Here is a 27976-nt window from a genome sequence, read left to right as displayed (position 1 = left end):
AGGGGGCCACCATCGGGTTGGGAGGTCAGGGCGCCTGGGGTGGCGCTCACGCCTGGTGTCTGTGCAGGACTTCGGGAACTACCACCTGGGTGTCATGTCCTGGGTCATCCCCGTCTTCGTGGGCCTCTCCTGCTTCGGCTCCGTCAATGGGTCCCTCTTCACATCCTCCAGGTGAGCCACCAGGACCACCTCCATCACACGGGCTCTGCGGGGCCAGAGCAGAATGGGCCAGGGGGGCCGGGGGGGTAGTGCTGCATGCCATTTGTAACGTGTGTGCTGGAAGCTCTCTTTCTTGTCATGTTCATAATAATATGAGTAATAATATAGTAGTCAAAACGTCCAAGTGACACAGAAATAAAGAAACCAAGTTCCCCGCCTGGAGGTGACCCCACTGTGCTCATGCAGACTCCTTCATGGGTTCGTTCTGAGCCCAGCTGGGGGCTGGAGGTAACAGGGGGCCCCTAGTTGTGTCCCTTGTCAGCTGAGTCCCTTGGCAGGGAGCCCAGCCCTCGGGACGAGGCTGACCCCTGCTCCTCTGCCCGCAGGCTGTTCTTCGTGGGGTCCAGGGAGGGCCACCTGCCCTCCATCCTGTCCATGATCCACCCGCAGCTGTTGACGCCCATGCCCTCGCTTGTGTTCACGGTGAGTTTTGGCCCCGTCACTGCCTGACATCTTTCCGTGCCAGGATGTGAGGCTTTATTAGTTCTCTGTTGCTGTGTGACAAATTTCCCCAAAACGCAGTTGCCTAAACAGAAAGAGTTTGTTTCTGTGAGTCAGGAGCCCATGGTGGCCCCGCTGGCAGTGACCACAGTGGTCAGTCGGAGCCACCGCCCCACAAGGGCTTAACCGTGGCTACAGGTGTCCCGTCTGGCATGTGGACAGGAGGCTTCTCCAGGGGCTGCCTGAGCGTCCCCATGGCAGGGATAGGGGCAAGCCGGGGGACAGCGAGGACCCTTCTTTCTGCACCATTGTAGGAGTGGTTGACTAGTCCGGCCCAGCTCAGGGAGAAGGGGGTGAGGTTCCACCTCTTGGAGAGTTCAGCTCGGGTTTGAAACCGCTGCCCAGATGCACCGGCTCACTTTTGCTGACCCCGTGCTGGGTCCCCAGGCCAGTTCCGAGGTGTTCGCCTTCCTGAGCCTGGGGGTCCATTACCTCCGCCTTGGAATCCATATGCCTTGGCCACTTTCCCGTCAGCACCCTCCTTTGCTTTGAGTGGGGGCTGTCAGCCCACCCGGCAGACGTCTCCCGGGTTGGGGGGGCTCACGGCCCGTGCCTATATTTGCAGTGCGTCATGACCCTGCTCTACGCCTTCTCCAAGGACATCTTCTCCGTCATCAACTTCTTCAGCTTCTTCAACTGGCTCTGCGTGGCCCTGGCCATCATTGGGATGCTATGGCTCCGCTACAGGAAGCCGGAACTGGAGCGGCCGATCAAGGTGAGGGCCTGTAAGGGTGAGGGCACCATCAGGGTGAGGGGCCGTCAGGGTGAAGGCCCGTCAGGGTGAGGGGCCGTCAGGGTGAGGGCCCGTCAGGGTGAGAGGCCGTCAGGGCGAGGGGCCCAAGGTGAAGGCCCAGGGCTGGGCCCACCCAGGCGGTCGGGGCTCGCAGGCCATGTGGTTGATAAGCAGGTTGTGTGTGACCACGCCTCTTGGTTCTGTCCGGCCCTGCGTGTGCCTGGGCAGCCACCGTCCCTCTCCAGGCCTCCACCCACTCTGCAGACCAGGGGTCAGGGCACCTTCTCCAGAGGGTCCTGGTGAGAACAGAGCTGATCTGTGTGTGAACATGTGTCTGAGCTGGACGTAGCAGGGCCGTGGCTTCAGTTGACACTGCTGGCAGCCTCTCGAGCGCCAGGTGTGGGATTCCAAGTGCTGGGGTTCGTCAAAGAGCAGGGTGGGCCCCCAGCACCCCTGCCCTCCTGGAGCTCCTGTTCTCACAGGAGAGGAGCAGAAGCAAGCCTGCAGCCCCAGGCTGGCGGGCGGGCAGCAGGAGGGGCCTGATGGCCGGGGCGGCGGCTAGCAGCCCAGCTGAGGCCACGGCGAGCGGGTGGCCCACGTGGGCAGAGGCCGGGGTGGGAGGGGGTCTGAGGCCACAGGGACTGGCTTTGTCCCTGATGCAGTGGAGGGTTTCCAGGACTAGACTGTGTGCCCTCTTCCCACCCCACCTCAGGTGGGCTCGCCCCCTCCTCGACTCAGTACTGGGGGCAGCTGCCCGAGGGGAACTCTGCTTCTCCAGAAAAGGGGCTGATGAAGGCCTCACTCTGGTCACAGAGGCTGACACTCATGTCTGGGGAGAGAGAGAGCCCGTGGTGGCTGCTGGCCGGCAGCTCTAGCCACTCTTAACAGTTCCTGATGGACTGAGGCCGACACAGCCAGCACCGTTCCCGGGCCTCTGCCCCGTCCCCTACCCAGCAGCCCTGCCCCAGACAGGCTTTCCCGGGGACCAGGACGACCTCATTGCTCGTGGGGGGGCTCTGACCCTGTGTCACCCTGAGCACATGGCAGGCGGGGTGGGCCAGGCAGTCTAAGCCGTTCACCCCCCAGGGCCTCTGCCAGCGTGTAGACAGGCAGTCTGTGTGTGGACAGGCCACTCTGCAGGAGACGAGGTGCGTACAGAAGGGGGCGAGTGTCCTGGAGCCTGGCCGGGCCGTGGGCGCCTCTGCGGCTCCTCCGCCTGGACGTGTGCGGGTGGGGCTGTCTGCCCGGCGGCCCAGCCCGTCCACAAGGGCTCTCTGAGGAGGCTGGCGCCTTGTGCTTATTAGTGGGTGGCCACAGTCTTCCCAGAGGCACTGTCCCCCCACCTGGGTGACGGTGGGGACGGGTGGCCAAGGTTCCCGCCCTGTGGTGTGGGAACCAGGGGGGCCGACCTTCCCTGACGTGGGGAAGCCTGGTTGCTTCTGCTCCCCCACCAGCACCGGCTGGGCTCTGGGTAATTACCACCCGGCACCGGCACTGAGCTGGGTAAACAGAGAACAGGGTGAGGTCCTGGCTCCCGAGAGGCCAGCCCCACTTGGGAGGCTGACTCTGGGAAACCGGTCAGGCCCTGACCAGCAGGTGCTGGAGATGCTGGAACCGTGTGTGTGGGCGTCCGTGGGAGGGGCTGGGTGGGCCGAGGGCAGGCTGGCCCAGCAGGGGTGGTGGGCCGGGGTCGTCGTGGGGCCCGTGACGACCGGCTGTGGCAGGGGCGGTGAGAGGTGCCCAGCTGCCGCGTCCGCCCCACGTCTGCAGGTGCACCTGGCCCTCCCGGCATTCTTCATCCTGGCCTGCCTGTTCCTGATCGCCGTCTCCTTCTGGAAGACCCCCGTGGAGTGCGGCATCGGCTTCACCATCATCCTCAGCGGCCTGCCCGTCTACTTCCTCGGGGTCTGGTGGAAAAACAAGCCCAAGTGGCTGCTCCAGGGCATCTGTGAGTATCCCCGGGCCCGCCGGGGTCCGCCCGCCCAGCCGGGCTGTGCCGCCAGGGGCGCAGCAGGCCGGGCCCGGGGGGCAGGGGCATTGGGCTGTGTCGGAGGTCTGGCAGTGACACCTGGCCCACGTATTTCAGGATAAGACGCTCAGCTTGGCACCAGCTAATCTCAGAACAAGGGATTCCAGAAAACCAGGCCGCCCTTGCCAAGTAACAAAATCCCCCGTCTGCCGCCAGCTTAAAGCCGGCCGGCTGACCTAGAAAAGCCGAGAGAAGACAGGGTCCCCACAGCACTGTCCTAGGGTCACTCACACGCCTGCTTTAGCACCTGTCCTGCGACCACTGTCAGGGAGACAGGGGAGCCGTCCTGGAGTTCTGACGGGCACCTGCCCAGAGACCAGAGCACTTTGCCTCCAGCCCAGACCACAGACCCTGTTAATGACCTGTCAGAAAACACTGAAGGCCTGAGGCAGGACTCCACCATTCTGAAATCCCCCTGAGTGATGCTCTTGGAGGGTCTGTGAGTGACACTGGTTCACCTGGGCCCCAGCGCACCCGCCTGCTCCAGCCCATCTGCAGGACCACGGAGGGCACGCTGGCTCCCGGTCCTGGGGATCTCCTGGGTGGCAGACAGGTGTGTGTGGTGTCATTGTCCTCCTGTCCCTCCCAGTGGCCCTGGGGTCTGAAAGGGGGTGAGGGCTGGGGCCAGCACCTCCCTGTTGCATTGGCCACAGCTCCCAGGTAACGTCACGGTCACTCTGCATCCACCTGGCAGTGCAGCCTGGTGGGTGTGTCATCTCCCTCCCGCCCCACATGCACGAGTCGGGAGGTTTCTCGTAAGGTTCTGAGCTTCTGGCTTGTCTTAAACCTCAGGGGTGTGAGGACAGGGGCTGGGGAGGTGGTGCCTACACCCCTCACTGCCCGGGCCTCCCGCACGTGATCACACGACCCCCGAGTAACTCGCTCTCCTCCCTGACAGTTTCCACAACGGTCCTCTGCCAGAAGCTCATGCACGTGGTTCCCCAGGAGACGTAAGTGACAGGAGCCGGGAAGCTGCCGGAAAGAAGACTGCACAAAGATCGCTGAGAACAACCCACCCTAGGAAAGCGACTCTGGTCGTGTCGTCCAGGCAGCTCAGCCGAGCGCCCCCTGTCCCTCTGCCAGGCCCTGGCCGGGCCACTGTGAAACCTGGTACGAATTTAGTCCCAGAGGACGGACTTCCACGGATACCTCTTGCGTGTGGAGGCGGGAGCACTGAACCGAGAGGAGACTGCGGGCTTTTGGCCATGTTGGGCCTTCTCTCTTCTCACTTGTTTATTTTGTATAATTTTTTTTAACTTAAATCTTGGGTCAGGTCAATGCCACCAAGATGATTATTTTTTAAAGAAATGGTGGGGGGCCAGGGCGAGGGGTCTTTTCTCCCCTAACGCCGCCGGCAGCACGATGTGCATCAGAGGGACCAGGCCCTGTTGCCAGATTCCCGCCCAGTCTCCGCCCTGGGACTCGGCCTCACCCTGTGGACTGCGGCCCGGGCGCGTGCGCTCAGCTTCCCTGTTTGTTTGTTGTAGCTGTAGTGACATTTGTGAAACTAACCCCCAGGGTTTACGTCTCTTTGCCTTAAAGACCCGAGGTAGCTCCCTCCCCACCCTCCGAAGAGAAAAAGAAAGTCTCAGTGAAACAGCCGCCTTCAGAGAGGCCTATAGGAGGAGAGACCCTAGGCTGGTTCTGACTTCGGTTCCCGTGCTTGGGGTCTGCTGTGGGCAGGGGGCTCCGAGCAGGGGTCAGGGTGGCTGGGCGAGCCTGGAGCTCCCATGGGGACACACAGGACGGGGCCAGTGTGGGGATCGACCCTGTCACCTGTGACACCTTAGCACTGCTGACTGTGTGCCCTACCTGGACGCCAGCCTGAGCGGGGACATGGAGGGGACTTAGGCGTCTCCTGTGGGTGGGCGAATGGGCAGCAGCCTAGCCTGGCCTGTGGACCACGCTGCCTTGGGCCCACTCTGCATCGGCTTTGGAGCCAAGCTCGAGTTCTCTCAATGCTCCACACCTGAAATCCTGTGGAAGCCGATGCCACGACCCCTCGAGGCCTTCCTGTCCGTGTCCCGCAAGGCAGCCCCTCCAGGGCAGAATGGCAACCCGGCTGCCATTTGGGGCTGGCTCCCCGCAAAGACGCCACCATCCCCTCCCCGTCACCTGTCCTGGGCTCAGTTCCGAATGTCAGGAGGCTGGAGTCCAGCCTCCACCACTGTCACCACCTGGCTGTCCAGGGTCCAACTCCTGGTGGGACCAGCAGGCCGGCCCCTCCTCTCCAGAGATGCAGTGCTGGCACCGTGTGTTTGGTTCCCGTGGCGTTTCCCCTGGGGAGGCAGCTGAGGCCCAGAAGCTCATCTGGCCCAGTTGGCTTCCCTTCACTGTCCCTATGTCCCTGGACCCAGGACGACCTAGGGTCACATCATCTCCCTCCAGGCCCATTTAGGCGCTGGTGGCTCTGCCTTGGCGTCTGACCCCTGACCCTCCCAGCAGGGGGAGGTTGAGCTGAGCCCCCAGGTATCAGGCCAGCTGGTGCTGTTCCCTGGGGGCCACGTGACCTCTGAGTGGCCAGTCCAGCCTGATACCACCCACCTGGGCTCGGTCTGAGGGGTCCAGGGAGCCCGGACAGGCAGCTTGAGGGGCCCAGGCTGGGCACTGAGGCTGAACAGGAGTCAGCCAGATGTCCATCCTCCCTCTTTATGCTGATCAGGAGACCCTGCCCCTCTGGGGCTCCAGACACATGAGGACTGACGTCCATTGAAGTCTCCTTGACCACTGCATCCTCCCGGGGCTGTCTCCCCGCACCTGGCGGTCCAGCTCAACACCTGGGGGCAGGATGGCACCAAGGAAGTCAGAAGACCTGATTGTGGACTTTCTGCATCAGGCAGGACTCCAGCCCTGGGCCTCAGTTTTCTCATCTGCAAATGGCATCAGTAGCTGGTGCAACCCCTGCCTGGTGGCACTGTGCACGTCCAGGGGGAAACTGGCCATTGCAGTGACCACAGCACCGTGTACAGGTGGTGGGACGCTGCCTGGGGTGCACTGCCCACCTGCCCTTCCACGGTGGTCGGGCAATGTCTGAGCTGATTTCAGCCTCTTCCCTCTGGGATTTGGGGAGTTCAAACCACTGACTCTGGAGGTGACCTGGCAGGGTGCAGGGAGCCAGGTGTCTGTCCAGACCACGGTGGCCTTCCCATGGCGTGCACCTTGGGGAATCGGGGCAGTGGCACTCTTGCAGGAGTGTTGGGGTCCTGGGGGTCCTTTTTTACACTGAGAGGTCAAAGGCAGTCGAAATGTGGCTCTCCCCAGCACCTATGAGGGCAGGGCAGGGGCCTGGCCTGCAGTTCTTGGCGCTGAGCCCCCATGCAGCCCAGACACCCGGGCTCTGCCGTGTTGGCGTTCTGGGGGGGCCTCTGCTCCTCCTGACCAGACTACTGACAAGTGTCCTGAGCGTTCACGTTTATGGGTTAATTTTTTTTTTAAGCAAAACTCTGGCGTAACAAGCAAGCGTTTGTCCAGCCATTCTGCTTTGTTTTGTCCTCAAGTGTCACTAATGTAAAGGATGCTGTCAGCACCATGTTTATTTATTTACAGGGCGGCATGCAGCCCTGCCGCTCCGTGGGTCCCTGGCCACGGTCCCGGCCACGTCAGCTGCCCTCTGTGACGTAGCGTAATGACATGTGTGTGACTTCACGCTGCTTTCTCTTCTGTTAATGACTAACCTGTTACACTTGGCTGGTTTGGGATGGGGCGTTGCTTTGTTTTGTGTATTTGGGGGGGTTGTTTGTTTTTAAAGAACAATTGGACTTACAAGCGCTGCTGGTGGTCTCCTGTCTTTTCTTCGGTGCCGAATTCTGGGTGTAGGGGCGTCTGTGGGGGCGCCTCCCCAGGAGGGGTTGATCTGGGCCCGCTTCATTCATTCACTGACAGCCTCCTCGAGGTCAACCGCTCCATGGGTGCTGAAGGCCCGGGATGAGGGGAGGGGGCTGAGCAGGAATGTGGGTCCACCTCTTAGGAGGACCATCGAGGTTGAGACCAAGGAGAGCAGAGAGAAGGTTCCAGGCCCAGGGAAGAGCTTGGCCTCGCCCAGACCAGCAGCAGGTCAGGGAGAGGGCACGTGCCCGCTGGGGGTCGGAGGGAAGGGAAAGCACGTGTCCTCACTTCCAGGACACCCCTGAGCGGAGTTGTCACAGCCTCAAGGTGGAGCAGGGCTGAGAACCTCGCCAGCCCTCAGCCCTCACTGGATGCAAGTGAACCCCCCCCCCCAGGGGCCTTGGCCGGTGGGCCAGGGGTACACCAGCCTGGGGAGGGCCCTGTGGGGTGGCCACAGCCTGAACCACAGTGAGGGCAGGAGGATTATTCATGGCAACTGGAGGGGGCCCAGGGGCCTTGGGTGCCATCAGGGGGCTTCCACTCCACCCCCTAGGCAGTGGGGCTGCCTCGAGTCAGCTGTAGTGTGCGGCACACCCTGCTGAGGGCCAGGCCCCCAATGCTGCCACCACAGAGGGGACCCCAAGGCCGGGGGTGAGTGACGAGCTGATGGCTGGGGAGAGGGGATTGCCTGGTCCAGTGGGTGGATGCCCTGCCCTGCCCTCAGCGGGCTGTGCCCACCAGGCTCCCTCAGCACCTGTCGTGCCTTCTGCTACTCCAGGGAGCCTAGCTGAACAAAATCTGGGGGCAGCTCCATCAGACGCGTGGATCCTAACGCACCGGCAAGTGCGTTGCAAGTCCTGCTACCTCCACACGGAAGCAGGTGGGAAACAGCGAAAGAGCAGCCCTGGGCCAGCCTTTCACAGTCACTGATAAGAAAGGGTCTGGACGCTTGAAAGCACAGGTCTGAAACCATCCCAAACAAACTGCCCCACACTTGTGGTCTGAGTGGAGCAGGTGGGGGTCCTTTGAGGGGGCTGTGGGGGAGACAGACCCAGGCACGTTCGCGCCACAGCCTGCAACACTCAGCACGGTGCAGACGGAACCGTCTGGGTTCGGAGAAGGGGAGGAAGGAGGCTGTGGAATGCCAGCTGCTACAGAAGGAGGCTTCTTGTGGTCCCCAGACTCAGGAAATCGCCGTGCGGATGTGTGGAACTGCAGAAGGGATGGGGGTCGGGTGGGGGGCAGGCAGCGCGGCAGGGACCTCCACATCACGGAGCCATGCCCCTCTGTGGAGTTAGCCAGAGCCACCGTGAGGGCGCGGGGTTTCAGCAGGCGGGGGGATGGGTCAGGCAAGCAGAGGAGAGGCAGTAGGGGTGACCCAGGCCCACGGAGAGGGCTCCGGGAGGAAGCAGTGCCCCTCCTCGAGCTCCCTCTAGCTGTGCCCCTGCCTCTGGACAGGACCCGTGTGCATCGAAGACACTTCCCCCATTGTCCTCTGGGGCAGTGAAGCGGGAGTCCACGCTCCCGGAGAGCAGCTTGTCCTCACCCCCAGGGTCGCGCTCCGCGCTCACGGGGCTGTCCCAGGCTAGCAGCATCTCTCGGGGCCCCAGGACCCTTCAGCCTCCTGCTAGAAACTTCTCCTGAGTTCCCCCATGTGCACGACCAGACACCACAGGCCCTGAGGGGTCCCCGTTACTTCTTGGGGTCCAGTTCTGGCAAGATCTGGCTCTTGATCGTTCAGCCAAAGGGTGATTTAATCCTGCAAGTAGGAACTCAGCTGTGATTCAGCGTGAGGCTTAAGTCACAGCAACGCCCCCGGGTGAAGAGACCTCCACAGAACCAGTCTCTACCTGTCTCACCAGAGAACACGTGCTCTCTGGGTCCAAGAGGGGCACAGGGGGCTCCGGAAGCCCTTCTCTCCTCCCTCGTTGACCTCCGCGCAGGCTGCTTGGAGGGGGGTGCGTGGCCCCCAGAGGGCTCTTACCTACCCCTGTGTCCCGGGGGGGCTCCGGGCCCGCAGGCAGCGTGGGTCTGGCCCTGCCTGCCACAGGGTCTCACGCCTTCCAAGCTCGGGCAGGCAGCGGCTGCCCATGCCCTCTGGTCCCCCAGCCAGTGCCCTGAGCAAGGCACAGACGGGGCGGGCGCGGTCTCCCTGCCCCAGGGACACAGGCAGGGCCCGTCTTCATCCCAACGAGGGTTTTGCCTCGTCCACTCACTGCACAGCCCACGGGGCCGAGTCCTCCAGGTGGCGAGCATTTTCCCTTCCCCAAGGGCAGCATGGGGAGTGGGAGGGCGCCCCTGGATGTGACGGCTACCCTGCCCATTCCTTTAGCTGCAGTGACATTTTACAAGCTCTAACGCCCTGGTGGGGCAGCCCTGCCAGCCTGGTTCTCAAAGAGCCACGGGGTCTGGGGGCTGAGTCGCCACTTGTTCCAGTAAAGCTGCTCCTCTTTTATTTCTGGGCTCCATCCCTAGAGCTGGGCTGGGAGTCCCACAGGGAGGAAACGGCAGGTATAAACCAGATCTGGCCGGAGTAGGGAGGGACTGCTGGAAAGTCACTGCAGAGCGGCTGGGCAGTGTCCTCTCGCCGGGGGAGGCAGGCATCTGGGGTTGAGACGAATGGTCTCTTCCACAGGGAAGGGGACAAGCTGGAAAGGGTCAGGGCTGGGGGTGGGGTGAGGGCGGCCAGGAGGGGCAGTCGGGAGAGAAGGCCTGTCCCGGGGGCTGTCAGCTCGGGCTGAGGGGGCCGAGTTCAGGGTCCGGACGAGGAGGGGCGCTCCCGAGTCTGGGTAACGAGCATTTTGTTTGCTGGGTGGGTTGGGATGAGCATGTCAGCTCCCCGCTGCTGAGGCACAGAGGGAACTTGAGGGCGGGCATCTGTCCTGGTCACAGGTAAACAGGGGCGTCGAGAGTGTCCCCTAGTCACACGGGGAGGGCAGCGGTCTCTGTGGTGCTGGTTCCAGAGCACGAGGGTGGGGGCGGAGCCCTGGCTGTTTTCGGGGATCCTAGGGCTCTGACGTTCAGCACCATCTACATGAAGTCGAAACAATACTTTTAAATCAGCTTGAAACACGGGCAGCCTCTTTGGGATGCTGCCACTCCTCTGTCCAGTTGGGTGGAAATCCACCCGGCTGCGTGAAAAGGATTCTCGCCCTCCTGCACACACACTTCTGCACGCTGCTGCCTGGCCTTCCGTCGTGTCTTCTGTGCATTTTCCACGTGCCCCACAGACCCCAGGGCCCCACCCATCAGGGGGGAGGTGTCGGCATTCCTTCCTCCCCAGCCCCGGCTGTCCATCTTGTCTCGGGGGCCCCCAGACGGTGAGGAGGCAGGACGGGGCGTGCTCTTGTCCTGGTCGGCTCCCAGCCGGTAGGAAACGCGGGGCAGCATCCTGGCGTCCACAGGGGCCTGGAGTGATTCATTTTCCTGCCTTGTGAGGCCTGAAGCCCCCAGGACGGGCTCCCAGAGCACCTTAGGGACCGGACATCTCTGAGATGCCAGTGAGCCCAGAGTCACTGATTCTGGGCCCTTGCTTCTGTCCTGACCAGGCCTCCGTGGGCAGGAGGGGCGGCCCAGGGCCTCTGGGGCCTTCTGCCACCGCAGGAGAGTGCTGTGGGGCCTGCGCTCCACCCCGGGCCCCGCGCTCCACCCCGGGCCCTGCTCACTGAGTGACTGGGCCCTGACCTGCAGCTCCTGGAGACCTGCTCACCAGTGGCAACGACCACTCGAGAACCGGGCCACCCCCGGCTTCGGTGACTGGAATTGGTGATTAGAATCACAGAGTGGAAAAGTCCGAGGGCTGAGAGGGCTGCGTGGAGATCTCCGGCCGGGTCCCGGTTCGGGGTGAGAAGACCCAAGCGTCAGATGTGATTTAAAAATTGCAACGTCTGAAGAGCTTTGGGGTTTCACCCTTTTCTTTATCGACAAGAAGGAGCCCACTGGGTTTTTTGGGCAGGACTTGCTGGACCCAGAGAAGCGCAGCAGGTGCAGATGTGGGTGCAGGAAGGCAGCTGACAAGGTTCACGGCTCCTGTCTCCTCGGAGATGGGTAGGCTGGCTGTGGGAGAGGCTGCTGTGTGAGCCCCAGGACAGCCACCCCCAGGGGCTGACGAATGAACTGTCCCCCTGAGGCAGTGCCTGGCACAAGTCACAGGTTCTGTCCTGAGCCCTGTGTGCTGACTGCCAACTTGGGTAAACAGGAGTGAGGCCCCAGGAGCAGGCATTTGAAGGACATATCTCAGTGCCTGTTGCTTTTGAGACAGTCTTGCAACGTCTGCCTCACCTACTTTTCCAACCTTTGTCGAAGCCCCCGCCCCTCCCGCTGCACCCCAGGCCACAACAGCCTTCTCTCAGCGGCTGGGGCATTCTCTGCCTGGGGCGCACCCAGGGCCTTTGCACATGATGCTTCCTCCCGAGCCGCTCCTCCTGGCCCCTCGGCTGTGAGTCCTGCTCCACCCCCACCCCCTGCTGCGTGGTGGCTGCCCCCGGCTGGGCAGAGCCCCTCCCTCCCTGAGACTGGGGCTGTGGGAATTCTCTGCCCCTGAGAGTCATTGCCACGTTGGGAATCCCTTTTGGCTTTCTCTTTCCCTGGCTCACCTCTAAGAACACTTTGGACGCTGGAGGTCCCTGGAGACACTTAGATGGAAGTCAGGGAACAGGGGCCAACCAGCCCTCCCAGGGGCGAAAGTGTCCGTTTTTGTGGCATCTCGGCCCACCACTCTCCAGCCAGGAGAGTCTGAGCTGGTGTCTCCCCCACCGAAGCCTGCCTTCCCACCTGTGAATTGGGGGTGGTAGGAGGACCACCCATTTCCCAGGTGCGTGAGGGTTAAGGCCTCAGTGTGAGGCCTGAAACGGCTACTGCTTGGCCGCAGCCCAAGAAGGAGGCTGACACACACAGGGCACAGAGCCCGGGGAGTGCGGGGTGAGGTCGCCAGAGGTGCACCCTGCCCGGATTCCCATCCCAGAGGGCAGGGCAGCTTCTGCGGCTTGCCCAGCTGGGGGCCCAGGGCAACAGGTGCTGGCTGCTGGCTGGCTCAGGCAGCTGGGACGGACTCGGCCAGGCTGGGCCCTGTACTCCGAGAATGGCCGCTGGCTGCTCTCTGCTGGGCCCTCCCCAACTTGCCCTTGGCCGGAGAAGGCCGCTCACCCAGAGCTCACCCTGTCTCTGTAGGCGGCCTGCATCCAATGACAGCTGGACATGTCCCCAGTTGTCCCCAGTTTGGGACAATTCTTGGAGAGTCCCCAGCCCCAGAGCTCCCGTAGTGTTGGCTGAGGCCTCAGCCGTGACCTCGCGCAGCTCGACCACTCCCTGTGCCCGGGGCTGCCTCCCTCCCAGGTGTGGCCCCTGGGGTCATCCCAGGAAGCCTCCTCATGTACACCTCAGTCGCAGCCCACCCGAGAGGGGCCACGCCGGAAAGGGGAGTCCATCTCTCCCGCTGTCAGTTTCTCCCTGTACCGTGATGCAAGTGGAAATTCGGAGGAAACTCTAGGGATGTGGGGCTGGTACGACGGGGTGGCCCAGACCAAGCCCCCAGGCCACGGCCCAGCTGGACTTGGGAGTCACGTGTTCTGGCATCTCTGCCCATTTCCTGAGCTGGTGTCTGTCCTCCTCGGCTGGCCACCCTCTGTCCATTCCTGCTTCTCCCGAGGGGAAACCTGCCTCTGTCACCAAACACGAGGTGCCGGGTCCACACCAGAAACCCCGCCACAACAGAGCCTGCTTCTGCCCATGTCCTGACACACGTCCCCTGAGAGCCCCCGGGGCAGGAGGCCAGGGTGCAGTGGGGAATCATCAATTCTGCTCAGAGGAACTAAACTCTCTGATCCCAACAACCCGGGCTAGTTTAGTGCAGCTCTGAACGTGTGTGTGTTCAGAGCTCTGCAGGTGGCACAAATACAAATTCCATTCGGATAAATCTCCCCTGGATCAGGGAGTTTCTCAACCCTCTGCGCTCTCCCACCCCGTTTTCCCTAAGTGATGCTCCCTGCTTTGGGCTGAGCAAACATGAGGCATCCAGTGTTGACAGACGGTTCCTGAGTTTCACATCCTGCCTTGGAGCGGGTATAAGTGAGTTCGACCTTTTTGGAAACTTCAGGGTGGCATTTGCTGAAGCCTGTGACTCAGCAAGTCACTTCTGGGTGTGCAGCCAGCACACGCTTTCAAGGTGTGCGCACTGTCCAGGGCGTGTTTGAGAGTGCTCCAGCCACCACAGCCCAGTACAGGGACCGCCTAGGGGCCTGTGACCCAGGGCAGGGAGAGACCGCGGTGAGGTCCCACATTGGCACGTAAACCCAGCCACGGGCCACGTGGAGAAGCCCACCAGCCTCCTGCTGGGCGAGAGAAGCCCGTACTGCCTGCTACCCCCATGTGACCCCTTCCAGAAGGTCCGAACTGGGGACACCCCATGGAGCTGCACATAAGCCACAGAGCCCTTTGTGTCGGTGTCCTGGGGCTGTTGCCACAGTTTGGCACAACCCAGGGCCTCAAACAACGAGAACATGTCCCCTTGCAGCTTAGAGGCCTGAAATCCATATCAGGGTCGGGCAGGACTGGGAGCCAACCTGAGACCCCGGGGCGGGTCCTTCCTGCCTCCGTCCTCACGTGTCCAAGTGCCCCTCCTCTTGAAAGGACACTAGTCACCGGATTTAGGTCCCACCCTACCCCAGCAAGACCTCATCTTGTCTTACCGGCAAAGGCCAGTTTCCGAGTAAGGTCATATTCTGAGGTTCTGGGTAGATGTGAATTTGGGGGGGACACCATTCAACCCAATACACGCTTGAAGGAGCATTGTTACTGGGAGCTCCCCAGGGGCCTTCTGCCGCACGCTGGTCACGCTCTGGCTCTGGGTCCACGACACTGGCCTCTTGTGACAGTTCATCAGGCTGTGGACACTGAGGATACAAGCCCTTTACTGTTCACACATTGTATTCCAATAGAAAGTCTACACTAAAGAAGAAAGTTGCAGAAAATCAAAGGAACAAGTCTGCTCATCCCACAAATGTGTGTTCAGGGTTTACAGTGTGTGTGAAGGTCCTGGGGCCACTATCACATATGACCACAAACATGGCGGCTTAAACACAAATTCACCATCTCAGTTGGGAGGCCAGAAGTCAGACACTATCTCAGGGGCTAAAATCAAGGCGTCCATAGAGCTGCTTCTCCCGGAGGCTCTGGGGAGGGTCCCTTCCTGGCCCTTCCCAGCCTCTGGAGGCGCCCGGGTTCCCTGGCTTGCAGGCTATCCTCTGTCTTCAAAGCTGCAGCCCAGCATCTTCGCTCCTGCCTGACCTCCTGCCTCCCTCCCACAAGGACACTGTGCTGGCAGTGGGCCCACCTGGGTACCCAGGACCATCTCCTCCCACAGCATCCTGAACTTAATCAAGTCTGCAAAGTCCCTTGTGCCCCGAAACCTAATGTGTTCACAGGTTCCAGGAATTGGGACGAGGGGACCTGCGCGTCTTGAGGCTGTCACTCGGCTGGCCTCCTGTCTGCCATGAAGCCCGAGAGAGCAGGGGAGTCTGGGCAGGTGCGCTGGCCCTGACCCTCGGGGGGCCTGGGGTGAGGATATACGCAGAGTTAGACCGCGAGGGCGGGGCCCCAGGGGCTTCCCGAGCTGGAGGCAGCGTGGTGCTGGGCGGGTCAGCTGCAGAGCGAGCAGCCACGGGTTTTGACTGGAGAGCTGGGTGACCCTGCAGCCTGAGAGTCTAGGGTCCAGTGAGAAACAGAGGAAGGCTGGGGCACCATACAACGTCTCAAGTTCTAGAAGACTCTCCGCCCCGTGACATTCACACCAAGATGGGGAGGCGGGACCTCACTGCGGCTCAGGGGTCCCCACCCTCCCAGGTGTCTGCGAGGGGGCTGCCCCAGGTGCAGGTGGGGATTCCACAGGAATGATCGGGATCCTCGGCAGACGCTCATTCTAGTGCCTTCTTCCTGCGGGGAGAAATTTCCTCTTTCCCCATGTCTCCCCAGCTCTCATCACTCTGCTTCTCCTGCTCTTTGCTCTGAGGCTCCCGTGACACATGGGTGGCCAATCCACCACCTTCGCACCCTCAAGACCCTCAGCCCCGCTGCCCGGCGGGTGCGTGTGTGGGGCCCAGAGTAGCCTCCCTAGGACCTTGTTGGACATGTGAGCCCCCCGGGGGGGGTGGCTGGGGGACACGCAGGGTTGACATTAGCACACGGAGGTCCAGGACGGACGAAAGCTGTACGCTTGGATTCAAGCTACAGCCAACGTTCGCCCGTTCCCTGTGAGATGTGAGCATCACACCATGCTTGATGTGACAGAGAGAACATCAGGTGTCATCGCGTCGACAAATAACTCCTCGTTGGCCTGGGGCCTCGGACGCGTCTGGACCAGGCTGTCGGGGCCGCCCATCAGCACCCTGTGGGCGAGGTGGGCCTGGTGGGAAAGCGCAGCCGACGAATCCGTCATTAACGGGCCCTTGGCTTGAAAGGGGAGCCTGGGACAAACGCTTGTTCCTTTCAGGGATCATTTTGACGGAAACACGGGATTGGGCCCCAGACCCGTGCACACCAAGCACGTGCTCCGTCACTGAGCTGCACCCTCCCCCGTCTCAAGGATTGCTTACGTGGCCCGCCCGATCACTAAAACCACCTTACGATGCTCGCTTCGCTCAGTGAAGAAAGCATACACGCCCCGAAGGCCTTGGTGTCAGTGTCCTGGGGCTACTGTCACAGAGGACCGCAGCAGGGCGGGCTCAAACACCAGAAGCACACCCCCAGCCCTGGAGGCAGAGCCCTAGACTGTCGTGTGGGCAGGGCCACGCTCCCCCAGAGGCTCTGGGGGAGGGTCCTTCCTGCCACTTGGAGCTCCCTGGGGCTCTGGAAACCCTTGGCTCATGGCTGTGTCCCTCCAACCTGTGTCTCCATCCTCCCATGGCCTCTCCCTGTGTCTCTGCCTCCCTGTGTGTCTCCTTTTCTGTCTCTTATAAGGACACTCTCACTGGACTTAGGGACCGTCCTAACCCAGGATGGTCACATCTTGAGACCCTTGCCTTAATCTCATCTGCAACGTCCCTAGATCTGAGTGGGGTCCCATCCTGAGGTTCCGGGTGGACATGAATGGGGGGCCCTGTCTAACCCACTAGAGATTCCGTGGGACTCTGTCAACATCCAACTCTCCCCATCCCCAGTGCGAACGACCCCAGTCTTGGTCCACCTAGAAATACCTGGCATCTGGTCAAATGACCCCTGGGTGGGACGGCGGGGCCCCCGGGGAAACTCAGAACGGACGATGGTGCTTGTGAGGGTGGGGAGGGGGTGAAGCTGGGATCTCGGGAAACTTGACAACAACCCTGCTGTGGGACACAAGGGAGGTGGCCCGTCAGTGGCATGGTGACGCATGGGTTGGTAAAAGAATTTACCAGAGATAAAGTACGAGAGTAGAAAAGGAGCTGATTAGGGGTGTGCTGCCACAGCCCACTGCAGGCCACACAGACGAGGGGTTCCCGTGAGCCCCGAGGGCCGGCTGGTGGGGGGTTATAAGGGAGGGCCACAAGGCGCCTGGGCGGCTTGTGCACGAGTCTCTGGTTGGTTGCAGGTGCGGCAGAGGTTAGGGCCTGCGAAGGGCGGTGGGGTTTCTGGCTCCGACAAGGCGGGCTGGAGCAGGCCAGCCTGAGCCGCTGTGGGAGTGGGCATGGCCTGGGATTATCAGTTTGTTAGGGGAAACATGCCCAGCAAAGAATGGACTTCATCTGTTGAGGGATGGCAGGCAGACGTCTGAGAGCCCAGGAGTGGGGGTCACTGGACTTGGAAGGATGTCAGTTGGCCCAACAGACCCCTATCTAGACCAAGATCTTTACCTTGGAGCCAAACGACCCTCCCTGCGAACAGCAGTGAATGGGAAGCTGGGGTAAAGCGGACAGACCTGGGGGGCCTCCCTCCTCTGTTCCCCACGGCACCCTTCAGGGTGACTGTCCTAGACAGCGAGGGGCCATGGGGCTGGGCTAACTGTGGACCCCAGACTCGAGGGCCACATCCCAGGGCCAGCAGGTGACAGACCAATGTGCGTGCCTGAGAGCTGACAGGTGTGGAAGCTTGACTGCACCGGCTGGGCTGTGCAGGGCCGGCCTCGCACCCATGGCGCTCCAGCAGTGTCTGTTCCTGAATTAGCATCAATTAGGTAATTTAATCTGGAACCGCAGACCCAGGCAGAAACGGTCTGAGCGTGTCGGATCCCACAGCTGGGAGCGCCGTTCCACGCCCAGCTCCTAGGCCCGGGTCATCCATCGTACTCTGCTGCTCCTGAGCCCTTAGCAGACCCCCCAACAGACAAGACCCTGGTGGTCTGCCCTCCGCCCTCCCCCCCCGTCCAGGTCAGCCTGTTGGCCAGCCTGGGAGCTCCCGGCAGGTGCAGGCAGAGCGGGCTCAGCGGGAGCTGCCCTCGGCCCCAGGTTGTTGCTGAACAAGTCCCTGTGCTCCTCGCTGAGCGAGGTGGACAGGGTGGCCCACGCCCAGGAAACCCCCGAACTCCCCGAAGCATCGCTAAAGGCAGGTGAGGGAGGGGTGGCCCAGGCCCGGGATCAGCTGCGCGCTGTCCTCTGATTGGTTGATGTTGGGCTAACAGGGCGGTCAGCACCATCAACCCCTGGGCGCCAGGAGGTCGGGGCCACGTGCTCACAATCCTCAAGGAGATCATTTCTTCCACTTGGTGGTGGTTTTTAGCACCTGAGAGACTCAGGGAACAGGCATGAGACACTAGGATCTGGGAGCTTCAGAGGAGCCACAGCAGAGGACACGGCGGAGGGGTGTGTCCCGGGAAGCCCCCTAGGGTCCTGCTCATTACAGAATCTCCCCCACCTGGCCCCTCTCGGCCACTCAGCTCACACTGAGTTCCGAGAAACGGGCTCCCCGCTGCCCTGCTGCCCTGCGAGTTGGAGGGCGCCTCCCTCGTCCCCCTGTCCCTAGAACCCTGTCCACGCAGGGACGTGCACGCTGGCTGTCCCGAGAGGTGCTGCTCTGGGAAGGGGCCTGCTCTCGGCCGGGCCTGAGCACTGAGAGTGGCCATCACGGCTGCATGGACGCAGTCAAGTTCCAGCTCCCTCTGTGCCGTGGAGGATGAGGATATTTCCAGAGCTGGCGGCTCCGTGAGTCACTGCACGGGGGAGTGCATGTGGGCTGTGGGGGCAGCCCCAGCTGCCGCCGTGAGGGTGTGAGAGGCAGGCTGGGGGAGGCTGTGGGGGAGGCTGGCGCCGGCCTCAGCCTTGTCCGAAAGGCTGGTGGAGGACACCACACCCAGAGACCTGGCACCCACCAGGCAGGGGTGAGAGGAGCTGCGTCATTGTCCTGGGGCTGCCACGACAGATGACCACGAGCTGGAGGACTTAGAGCAACTGAAACCCCCTCCCTCCCGTCCTGGAGGCCAGGAGTCTGAAATTAGGGGCGCAGGGGCGAGCTCCCTCCCGAGGCCCCAAGGGAAGGTCCATCCTGCCTCTGTGAGCTTCCGGGGCTCCGGGCGTCCCTCGGCTTGTGGTCACGTTCCTCCAGCCTCTGCCTCTGTCCTTACGCGGCCTCCCTCTGTGTCTGTGCCTCAACTATAAGGACATTAGTCACTGGATTTAGGGCCACCCTGACCTAAGTTCAGACCTTGCCTGAACTTAGCTAATGACATTTGCAAGTCCCTGGTTCCAAATAAGCTCACGTCTGAGTTTCCGGTGAATTCAGGGCTGTAACCAGCGCCCGGCGTGGCTGCTGTAGGTGGCCCCATCGCTCCCCAGGAGCCCCGGGTCAGTCCGAGCCCGGCAGAGCCCTGCTGGAACCTGACCCCTGACCTTGTCGGGCCTGGCTGCCGCCTCGTTTCCACGTGGGTGGGTTTTTCCAATGGGGACAGCACTCCCGTCCGGCAGGGGGATTATGTGGGCTCCTGCACTCGGATGAGCTGGCAGACGGCTGTCACCTCACTGATGGCAGGCGTTTTTGCAGGTGTCTGTGTGTCTCTGCAAAGAGGGGGTGACCTCTGGCACATCAATGCCAGGCTGGAGTCCTTTGTGTCTTCACTGTGGGGCCACACTGCTGGGGAGGTGGCCCCGGTCAGGGGAGGACAGGGTGGGAAGTAGCAGAGATGTCCTGATCCAGGCTCTTGCCTGTGGCCTGGGGCCTGGGGGACGGGGCAGGAGAGGTGTCTCCTGCAAATGCAGGGCCTCAGGGTCCCCTCCTCTCCCGGGCGTACCCACCCACTACGTCCTCCTGGGGCCAGAGTGCTTGGCCAAGCCCAGATGGCCCCTGCCCTGGGAAGGGACTGGGGGTGCCCACTGCACAGAGTTTCAGCTTCAAATCAGCCTCAGGCATTAAACCATTTCAGTCCCTTCTCTCCCAGAGTTTCTTCCTTTGTAAAAAATTGATTTTTAAAGGATTTTTTAACTGAGATAATTCATACAATGTAAAGTCAACCATTTTAGAGTCTACAGTTCAGTGGCATTTGGGACACTCACAGTGTTGTACAACCACTGCCTCTGTCTAGTCCCAGAACATTTCTGTCGCCCCAGAAGGAGGCAGCCACTCCCCATCCGTCTGTCCCACCGGCCTGCACCACTGCTCAGCTGTCTATGTCTATGGATCTGCCTTTTCTGGGCGTTCCGCATACGTGGAATCATACGATCTGGGGTTTTTCATGACGGCTTGTTTCACTCAGTGTGATGTTCTCAAGGCCCCCCGCGTCGTAGCTGCACCAGGGCTTCCTCCTTTTCATTCCTAAGTAATATTCCCTTGTTTGGATGGAATTTGCTATTTGTTTATCCACTCGTCAGAAGATGGATGTTTGGCTTGTCTCCATTTTTGGTCATGGTGTCTTGTGCTGACTCAGACACCCAGTTTCACTCTCTGGGGCACACGTCTGCAAGTGCAGGTGATGGTCTCCTGGCTTTCCTCTGCTCTGACCGGAAATTCTGGCCTGGCTCTCATCCCAGCTTATTTGGAACTGCTTCCCCCAGGCTCCCTGCCGCCTGGCTTGGAGGGGAAGGGGTCCTCATTCCCACACTTTGCCTGCCAGGCGAGTCAGGGATGGGGGCGCAAGGCATCCCTCCCAGAGCCTGATCGGTGCCCCAGAGGCGCCGCTGGATCACACAGTGAGAACCCTCTGCCCCTTCTCAGCCCCTTCGGTGGCATCGGGGAAGCCCCACTTGGCGGTCAGTGGGCCTGGACCGCCTCTCAGCTCGTGTGAGTTTCCTTTTTTGGCAGACCTGGAGTCCCCAGCGTTTGGCAAATCCTGCTGGAATCTCTCAGGGAGGAAGAAATCTTCCTCTAGGTCCTTCTGACCGATTAAGAATTAAACTAACCCATGACACATTAACAGGAGAAAAATGAAACCCAGGTTTAATGGCTGAAGCTCTCGCTTCAAATAACATCGGCAGCTAAAGATGAAAGAGGACGCTGAGTGTGGGGACAGTCAGCCGTGGGGGCGGCCAGGAGAAGCCGCCAGCCCAGGCGGTGAAGCAGCGTCAGGGCATCGATTTCCCTGCCCATGAGGGTTTCGAGAGACGCAGCCCCCCTTCCAGGCACAGAGAGGGAGACGCCCGCCCACTGCGGGCAGGTTTCCCTTTGCTCCCGTACAAATGCCAGGGGTTCCCACAAAAGGGCACGTCCTGCTTGGCTTCCAGAGCTTTCCCCTGTGTCTGCTGCTTGGGAATAACCAGCACAGAGTAATGTTCCCAAGAGACACTCTTGGGGGTGACGGACTCTGTTCCCCTGCCAATCTGATGTGGCGTTTTTTCACACTGTATTTGTTCCTACGGTGACCTTCTGTTTATGGCTGGTTTTCCCGTTAAGTAAATGAAGTGAGTCAATTCAAAGGGAAGCAGTGAGAGGACAAGTGGTCTGAGCGCCGACTGAGTCAGGGGGCGGCGGCTCTGGGGAACCTCGGGAAACCAGTCCTTCCTTCCCTTCCTTTTATTATTGTTTTTGAATCGAAGTGTGATTGATTGGCAATGTCAGTTCCAGGTGTGCAGCCAAGGGGCCCAGTTACACGTACACATGCACACATGTACACGTATCTTCAGATTCTTTTCCATTACAGTTCATTGTAAGGAATCGGATACAGTTCCCTGGGCCACACAGCGGGACTCTGTCGTTTGTCTGTGTCATATACAGTCGTGTGCATCTGCCGGGCCAGGAGGCGGGAGGCTGGCCACTTGTGTTCAGACATGGATTTAGGGTTTTCTCTCTCTCTCGTGCGGGAACAAAATTTGCCGTCCAGAAATGTCTCGGGTCTGTGGATCGTTTCCAGCTGAAAATAATCACGGCCCAAGGGACTCAGGAAGAAAGTCTGACCTTCCCCCTTAGCTGCTCGAATTAGGATTTCGATGGAGGGCCTGTGACAGGAATAGAGTGGTCACCAGAGAGGTTGGCAAGGAACCAGGGCCCGGTGCCGGGGGAAGCCCTCCGGGATCAGAGCCCTCTGTCCCAGGGTTTCTGCGCCGCCCAGCAAACTCCCACTTACCAAACACTTGCTATTGCGTCTCCCCTGTGAATTACCTTCCTCCCCTTTGAAGTCCCAAACCACCGTCCCCGCACCCTCTCTGTCTCTACCTGCAGGTGGTACTTAAGGTGAACGTTCAGTCACTTTGGCGAGCTACTCAGTTTTTCTGGGTGATGTTATTACACTTCTGCTTGGTTTTCTCCTGTTAATCTGTCTCCTGTCAGTTTAGTTCTCAGACCAGCCAGAAGAACCTAGAGGATGTTGCTGAACAGAATCTGGGTCCACTCGCCTGCCACGCGGAACGCTGGTCTTCTAACACAAGGTTGTGGGCAAGGAAAGTACGGTGTTTATTTGCAGGGCACCAAGCAAGAAGCAGAGGAAGCTTGTGCTCAAAAGACCCCGATTCCCCGATGGCTTTCAGGGGAGGCTTCTTAAAGGCAGCACTTGGGGTGAGGGTTGCATCTCCCGGACTTCCGTCTGACTGGTTGGTGGGGACGCTCCAGGAGTCTCAGTCATCAGGCTTCTGGCTCCACCCAGTCTGGGGTCTCAGCATGTGGTCAGCTTCCTCCCCCGCCGGGCTGGGGCGTGAGTTTCTGCAGAGCAGCTCCGGGAGCTGGGTCAGGCTGTGTGTGCGTCCCTCCAGGAGGAACCAGGGCTCTGTTTTATCACTACGCCGGTCTCATTACTTTTCTTACTTAACGGCCTCTCCTTTGTTTCTGTGTTCCCTCACTTCCCTACATAGCAATTGCTTGAGTCTGCTCTCTGGAACTCAGGAAACTAAAAGTCTTTTTGCAGACAAGAAACGGGGGAGTGCAGAGGGACTTTTGCACCTGGAGGGCCCTGCAGGGTCCTGCTCCATTTCACAGGGAAGAGGGACATTTCCTCCTTCCGGACACACCGTCTCTCTCCCTTCAGTTCCTGCTTTCTCTGTGTAAGCTTACACACCACAAGGTGCACCGTCTTCAGTGCATCCCTGGATGAACTGAGATAAACACATACACTGGGTAACGCAACACCCCATCAAGGTGTAGAACGTTACTAAAGAGCCTTTTGGAAACCAGATTCTGGTTGGGCAGGTCTTGGGCAGAGCAGGGAAATCTGTTGAGCAAAGGGTCCCGGGAGGGAGGGTATTGTGGGGCAGCCAGCTGGGAGCTGCTGACCTGGTGTCAGAATCCGACCATGGACTAGCCCCTGGGTCTCGCCCCTGCCTCCTCGCACGCACGCTGTGCTCTCTCCGCCTAGCCCTGGGGTGAGTATCCTCGCTTGTTGGGCTGGACCACATGGGGACGGCCGTGGTCTGAACAGCAGCACAGTCACCCTCACTTAGGGAGCTGGGGCCTGCCTGACCAGCGCAGGGACAGCTGAGGCTGAGGGGACCGCAGACTCTCCCCGCAACCACACACACTGTATGTTCAAATAATAGGCATTCACATTCAAAAATCTGGGAACCTTCACATTAAGAAATAGCCAAATTTCTAATTTTTTTCTTAAAAAAAAACCAACAAAACAAGGCTCTGATGACGTCAGGCTCTCCATCCCCAGGGATTAAAGCAGCTGGACTGTGCAGCAGTTGTCCTGGGCCGCAGGTGACCATCACCTCCACCTGCCCACTCAGTGCATTTCTCTTCCGGGTCTGGCCCCTGGAGACGTGAGAGATTTCGACTCCTGGCCCATATAAAAGCCATCCCCAAGAAAGCAGTAACCCACATAAGGCCACCACATCACAGAACCCCTGGAACAGGGCAGTACGTACCCTGGTCCAAACACCTCCCCTCAGCTGGGGCCTGCCGTCGCTGGCAGCACAGAGGAACCATAGGTGTACAGGCCCCAGACAGAGACGGGGAGGCGAGGGGAGGTGGAGTGCATTGATCGCTTTCATCAGGGACCACTTGCCAGAAGGGACTGGGGTGGAGAATAAGCCACGTGGGCACCGCCACTCCCGTTCCTGTGCCAGTGGCAGACATAAGCAATGGATTGCAGCTCTATCTCTTGGGGCCATGGTCTCCCAGACTTGGGGGTCGACATTCGGGGTAGAATCACTCTTCATGGTGGTGTGTGGGAAGGGACTGTTTTCTGCATTGTAGGATGCTGAGAGCACCCCTGACCTGGACCCATTAGATGCCAGTAGCATACCCCTTCCCCACCAAGCTGTGACAACCAAAAATGTCTCCAGGCACTGCCAAGTGTCCCCAGATGCCACTCAGGGGCCGAGACAGCCAGGACTGTTGGTTAGAGCTGGCCCGGGTGAAGCCTCTTTGTCACCCCTGTGGGTGCGCGTGTCCTGGTTTGCATATCCACGCTCAGGCACCGTGACTCCCTCCAGAACTTCGCTGCATCAGATCAACGCACTGATGCAACCTTGGGCTCCCCGAGCCCTGCCTACCGTCCTCCTCCGCCCTTGCCCTTCCTCGGGAGCGCTGACTCACAGACCTGGGGAAGGGCGGGGGTGAGGGCAGGAGCGAGTCAGAGCAGCTCCAAGGAGCATCTGGCCCCACGGCAGCCTGGTCTCCAGTTACACAAGGTGGAGCATGTTCTGTGGAGAAAGAAAGCCCTGGGGACACATTTGTTCCCTTGCATGAGTGAACCCAGGAGCCAGGTAAAGGCTCCAACGTCCCCACCTCTCCGTCCCCGCCCCTCGCGCAGAGGCCGGGCTGATGCAAGAGGCTCCAGGATTACGCTGCTTCCCCAGATCTGCAGTCCTGCACGCAGTCGCTGGGGGGGGGGGGGCGGGGGCGGAGGTGGGGCGGGGTTGGGGTGGCTGCGTCTGAACCGGCTGCTCAGCACTGGGGTGGGTGGGGCCACTGGCTGGAGCTGGGGGGAGGGAGACCCACTGCAGGACATCCCCACCCTGTCCTCCTGGAGCCCTTACAAACGCTGAGGGCACAGAAGGGGGGCTGGGGGGCCTGACGCATGTCAGCCCTCCTTGACGTCACCAGAGCTTGAATGAAGTGGAGGAGGCAATGGTAGGCGCTGGGTCTGTGCCCTTGTCCTTGGTGAACCCCCCAACATGAACAACACTGGGGGCGTCCTGTGCGCTGTAGGAAGTTGAGCAGTGTCCCTGGTCTCCACCCACGAGGTGCCAGGGCACTGTCGCCTCCTCCCCTCCCTGGTACTGACAACCAACACTGTCACCACCATCGCCAAGTGTCCCTGGAGGGCACCAGCCCAGAGACCCTGAGCTGAGCAAATCTCTGGGAAACATTCCTTCCTCCTCTGCCCAGCGGAACATCCTGCCCCTCAGCGCCCAGCTCTGGTGTCCAGCCCGCCACGTCCATGTCTCCCTGTCCCTCGAGCTTCTTGGCCCTGGCCTCTTAGGAGACTGGCTGCCCTCCTCTGGGCTGGCCTCCTGGGCAGGGGCTCCTGCCAGCTGTCCACAGGAAGGGGGCGGCTACACCCCACCACCCGACGGGCATACAGATCCTCAGGCCAGGCGGGTTCATCCTGGTCCTCTCAGAGTCTGCCCAGAGGACCCAGCATGAGCTCGGGCATCCAGAACACAGAGGTCTCCCCACCAAAGTCAGAATTCCCTGGAGAGGGAGGGAACAGCGCTGCGGCCCCATCCTGCAGCCGGCCCTGTGCTGGGGGCTCCTGCGCTGCTCCCTGCCCTTTGACCGCCGCCTGAGTGACCACCGCTGTTAAAGAAAAAACAATCCTTCACACACGTTACAGATGGTGAGGCCCACGTCACCCAGGAGCGTCAGGATGGGGGCAGGGCCAGCGCAGTGGATCTGCAGAAGGGGAGAGAGATGCAGCGCCCGCGGTGGGGGAGGGGCGGGCTACGGCCACAGAGCAGATGGGGTCCTTGGGTGGAAAAGAATAGAAGGAAACAGGAGGGGTGAGGGAGATTCTGGCTAAACTGACCCAACAGGATTCCTACTGAACGCAGGTCAGGGGGTCAGACGTCACTGGGGGAGGGGGAGGAACTTGGTCATACATTGAGGGGGATCAGATACCAAAGTTGGGGGATTCTGGCTACACTGACTTGGCAGGGTTCTTGGTAACACTGGGTTTTTGAGGACATGCCTGAGGGTGAGCCTAGCTGAAAACATGCTCAGAGGAGCCTGACTAGGTCAAGGGAGAGCCTCTGTCCTCGGGCAGTGGGCATTCGTCCTGCCCTGTTAATGTTCCTGCACAGGAGGGGGCGGGACTCGGGGAGGCCTGGCCACATGCCCAAGGCCCCCGTGCCACAGCGGGGCCTGCACGTGAGGCTGGCATGGCCACGCTGGTCACTGGGAAATGCTGGCGTCCGCTGCAGGAAGGACAAGGGGGCCAGGATTCTCCTTTCTGCCAAACACCTTGCTGCAGCCCCCATCAGGCCCCAAGATCCAGAACACAGTGGACGACCCTCTTCTGGGTGGTGCCGGCGGAGGCCCCTTACTCGACATCTCAGGGGTTTTCTGAGAGTCAGAGCGAGGACCGAGTCCTTTCTCACCAGTGCGTGAAGCTATGTTGTTTCCCCCTAAATTCTGCCCCAGTAGGGGCCTGGTGGGACAAGCGGCCCCCCAGGGAGGGCAGCGGAGGGACCATCCGCCAAGATGAGGGCCTGGGGGCTGGCAAGGGTGGGAGCACCCCAGGATTCCTGCAGCGGGTGAGGAGCTGGGGCGGCAGTGCAGGGAGGGCCTGGCAGGCCGTGGGCGGCATCGGCACCCAGCCTTTCAGGTCCGGGCAGGCAGGCTGGGTGATGGTGCAAGGTGGCTCGGGGGAGGCAGGGGTCACCAGGGAGGAGGGCAGGGAGAGGCTCATCCACTCTCAGCAGAGGCAGCCCAGGATTCGGGGGACAGGGCTGGGGTGCCGGCTTCTGGATCCAGATCAAGGCTCCGGTTAATTGTCCCGAACAGCAAACTTCAAAGGAGCTCACCTTGGGCTGAACGAGGCAGGGACAGGCCATGATGACAGACCCCTGCCCGGGGAGGGGGGTCAAGTCCTGGTCTGTGAGCCCCAGGGCCTTGCTGGCACCCTCCTGGCACCCTGGCCTGCCTGGGCTGGAGCATTCCTGCAGATTCCTGCTTGGCTGAGCTCCTGGCAGCCAGAATGGGCCAGTACGAGGAAGGGGACTGACTGAGTGATGAGCACAGTGGGGATGTTGTGGCAGGGGGTGTCAGTGATGGAGCACCCATCTAGAATGGACACTTCCCACCTCCTGTCAGTGGCGAGGCCTCCATGCAGGGCTGCCATGTACAGTTGCACAGTTTGCACACTGCCCAAAGGCACTCTGGCCTGGACATCCTCCAGCTCGAGGACGGGGCATCTGCTTCTTTGCACAGAGTAACTGTCCACTAGCCAAGCCTCCTGTGGGACTGTGCCTGGCCCAGAGGGAGGTGCTTTTTAACAACACGACTCCCCAAAAGGGAGTACTTTTTTAGTTCTCACCAAGCCACTTGCTCCGGCTGTCACTGTAAGCCCCAGAGTTACTGGCTTAAGACAATTTACTGTGAGTGCTCATGGCTCTGGGCATTTGGGCTCAGTGGATGGTTCTTGCTCAGGGTCCCACACGGCAGCTGGATCCAGGCTCATCTCACGGCTTCATCCTCCCGGGCTGGGCAGGCACCTCTCTCTCCCTGCAGCCCTCTGTGGGGCTCTCCAGAGCCTGGCATTCCAATGTCTGGTGGTCAGACTTCTCACAGGGAAGTTCTGGGCTCCAAAAGTGACTATCTCAAGAGATGGGAGGTAGAAACCGCCACCTAAGGCCGGGCCGACACTGGCACCAAGTCCCTTCCTCCAGACTCTATTGGTCCAGCAGCCACAGAGCCCACTCAGACTCAAGGTGAGGAGTTGCAGAGCCCACCCCTTGGTGGGAGGAGAGCCAGAATTTGTACGGCTGTCTTTAATCCTCCTGGGCCACCTAGACAGGGTGGCAGCCCAGCGCAGGGCCTGGTGCTAGGGCCTGGAGGGGCCCCGAAAGGAATAAAATCCCACCGTGCTTCACGAGCCCCTGGCTTTGTCAGGTAGACGAGTGTTCCTGGAGTGACAGCATGGGTCACACCCAGGATAGGGCGGCGGTGGGCCGGGGGTCCCGTGCAGGTGCTGGGGGCCCACGGCGGGGCGAGGGGGCAGTGAAACGTGCTAAGAGTTCTAGCCTGTCTTTAGGCCCCAGGTCCGTGGATCAGCTGGGATGAGCCGAGCATCACATTTTCGCAGGTGTTAACGGCGTGGTTGGGAAGATGCCCCTGTGTGAACGATGGAGATGAGGCTTCTCCACAGAGGTGGTCGGAGCCTTAGGAACCCTGGAACTCTACTT

At 60.8% G+C, this 27976-nt stretch overlaps 1 protein-coding gene across 1 annotated transcript in view; it reads left to right on the top strand.

Moving 5' to 3' along the window:
- The window catches only part of SLC7A5 (solute carrier family 7 member 5), a 30661-nt gene extending 23409 nt beyond the window's left edge, over positions 1-7252 (top strand). The window contains exons 6-10 of the mRNA XM_072946776.1: positions 68-171; positions 546-642; positions 1286-1435; positions 3224-3401; positions 4381-7252. Of these exons, the coding sequence (XP_072802877.1) occupies positions 68-171; positions 546-642; positions 1286-1435; positions 3224-3401; positions 4381-4436 (585 nt within the window). The 3' untranslated portion in view covers positions 4437-7252. The remainder of the gene's footprint in view (positions 1-67; positions 172-545; positions 643-1285; positions 1436-3223; positions 3402-4380) is intronic.
- The last annotated feature ends 20724 nt before the right edge of the window (positions 7253-27976 follow it).

This window comes from Vicugna pacos, chromosome 21 (genome assembly GCF_048564905.1).
Source record: "Vicugna pacos chromosome 21, VicPac4, whole genome shotgun sequence".
In the NCBI taxonomy this organism is placed as follows: Eukaryota; Metazoa; Chordata; class Mammalia; order Artiodactyla; family Camelidae; genus Vicugna; species Vicugna pacos.
The sequence above is the reverse complement of the archived record's forward strand: the minus strand, read 5'-3'. Positions and strand labels throughout refer to the sequence as shown.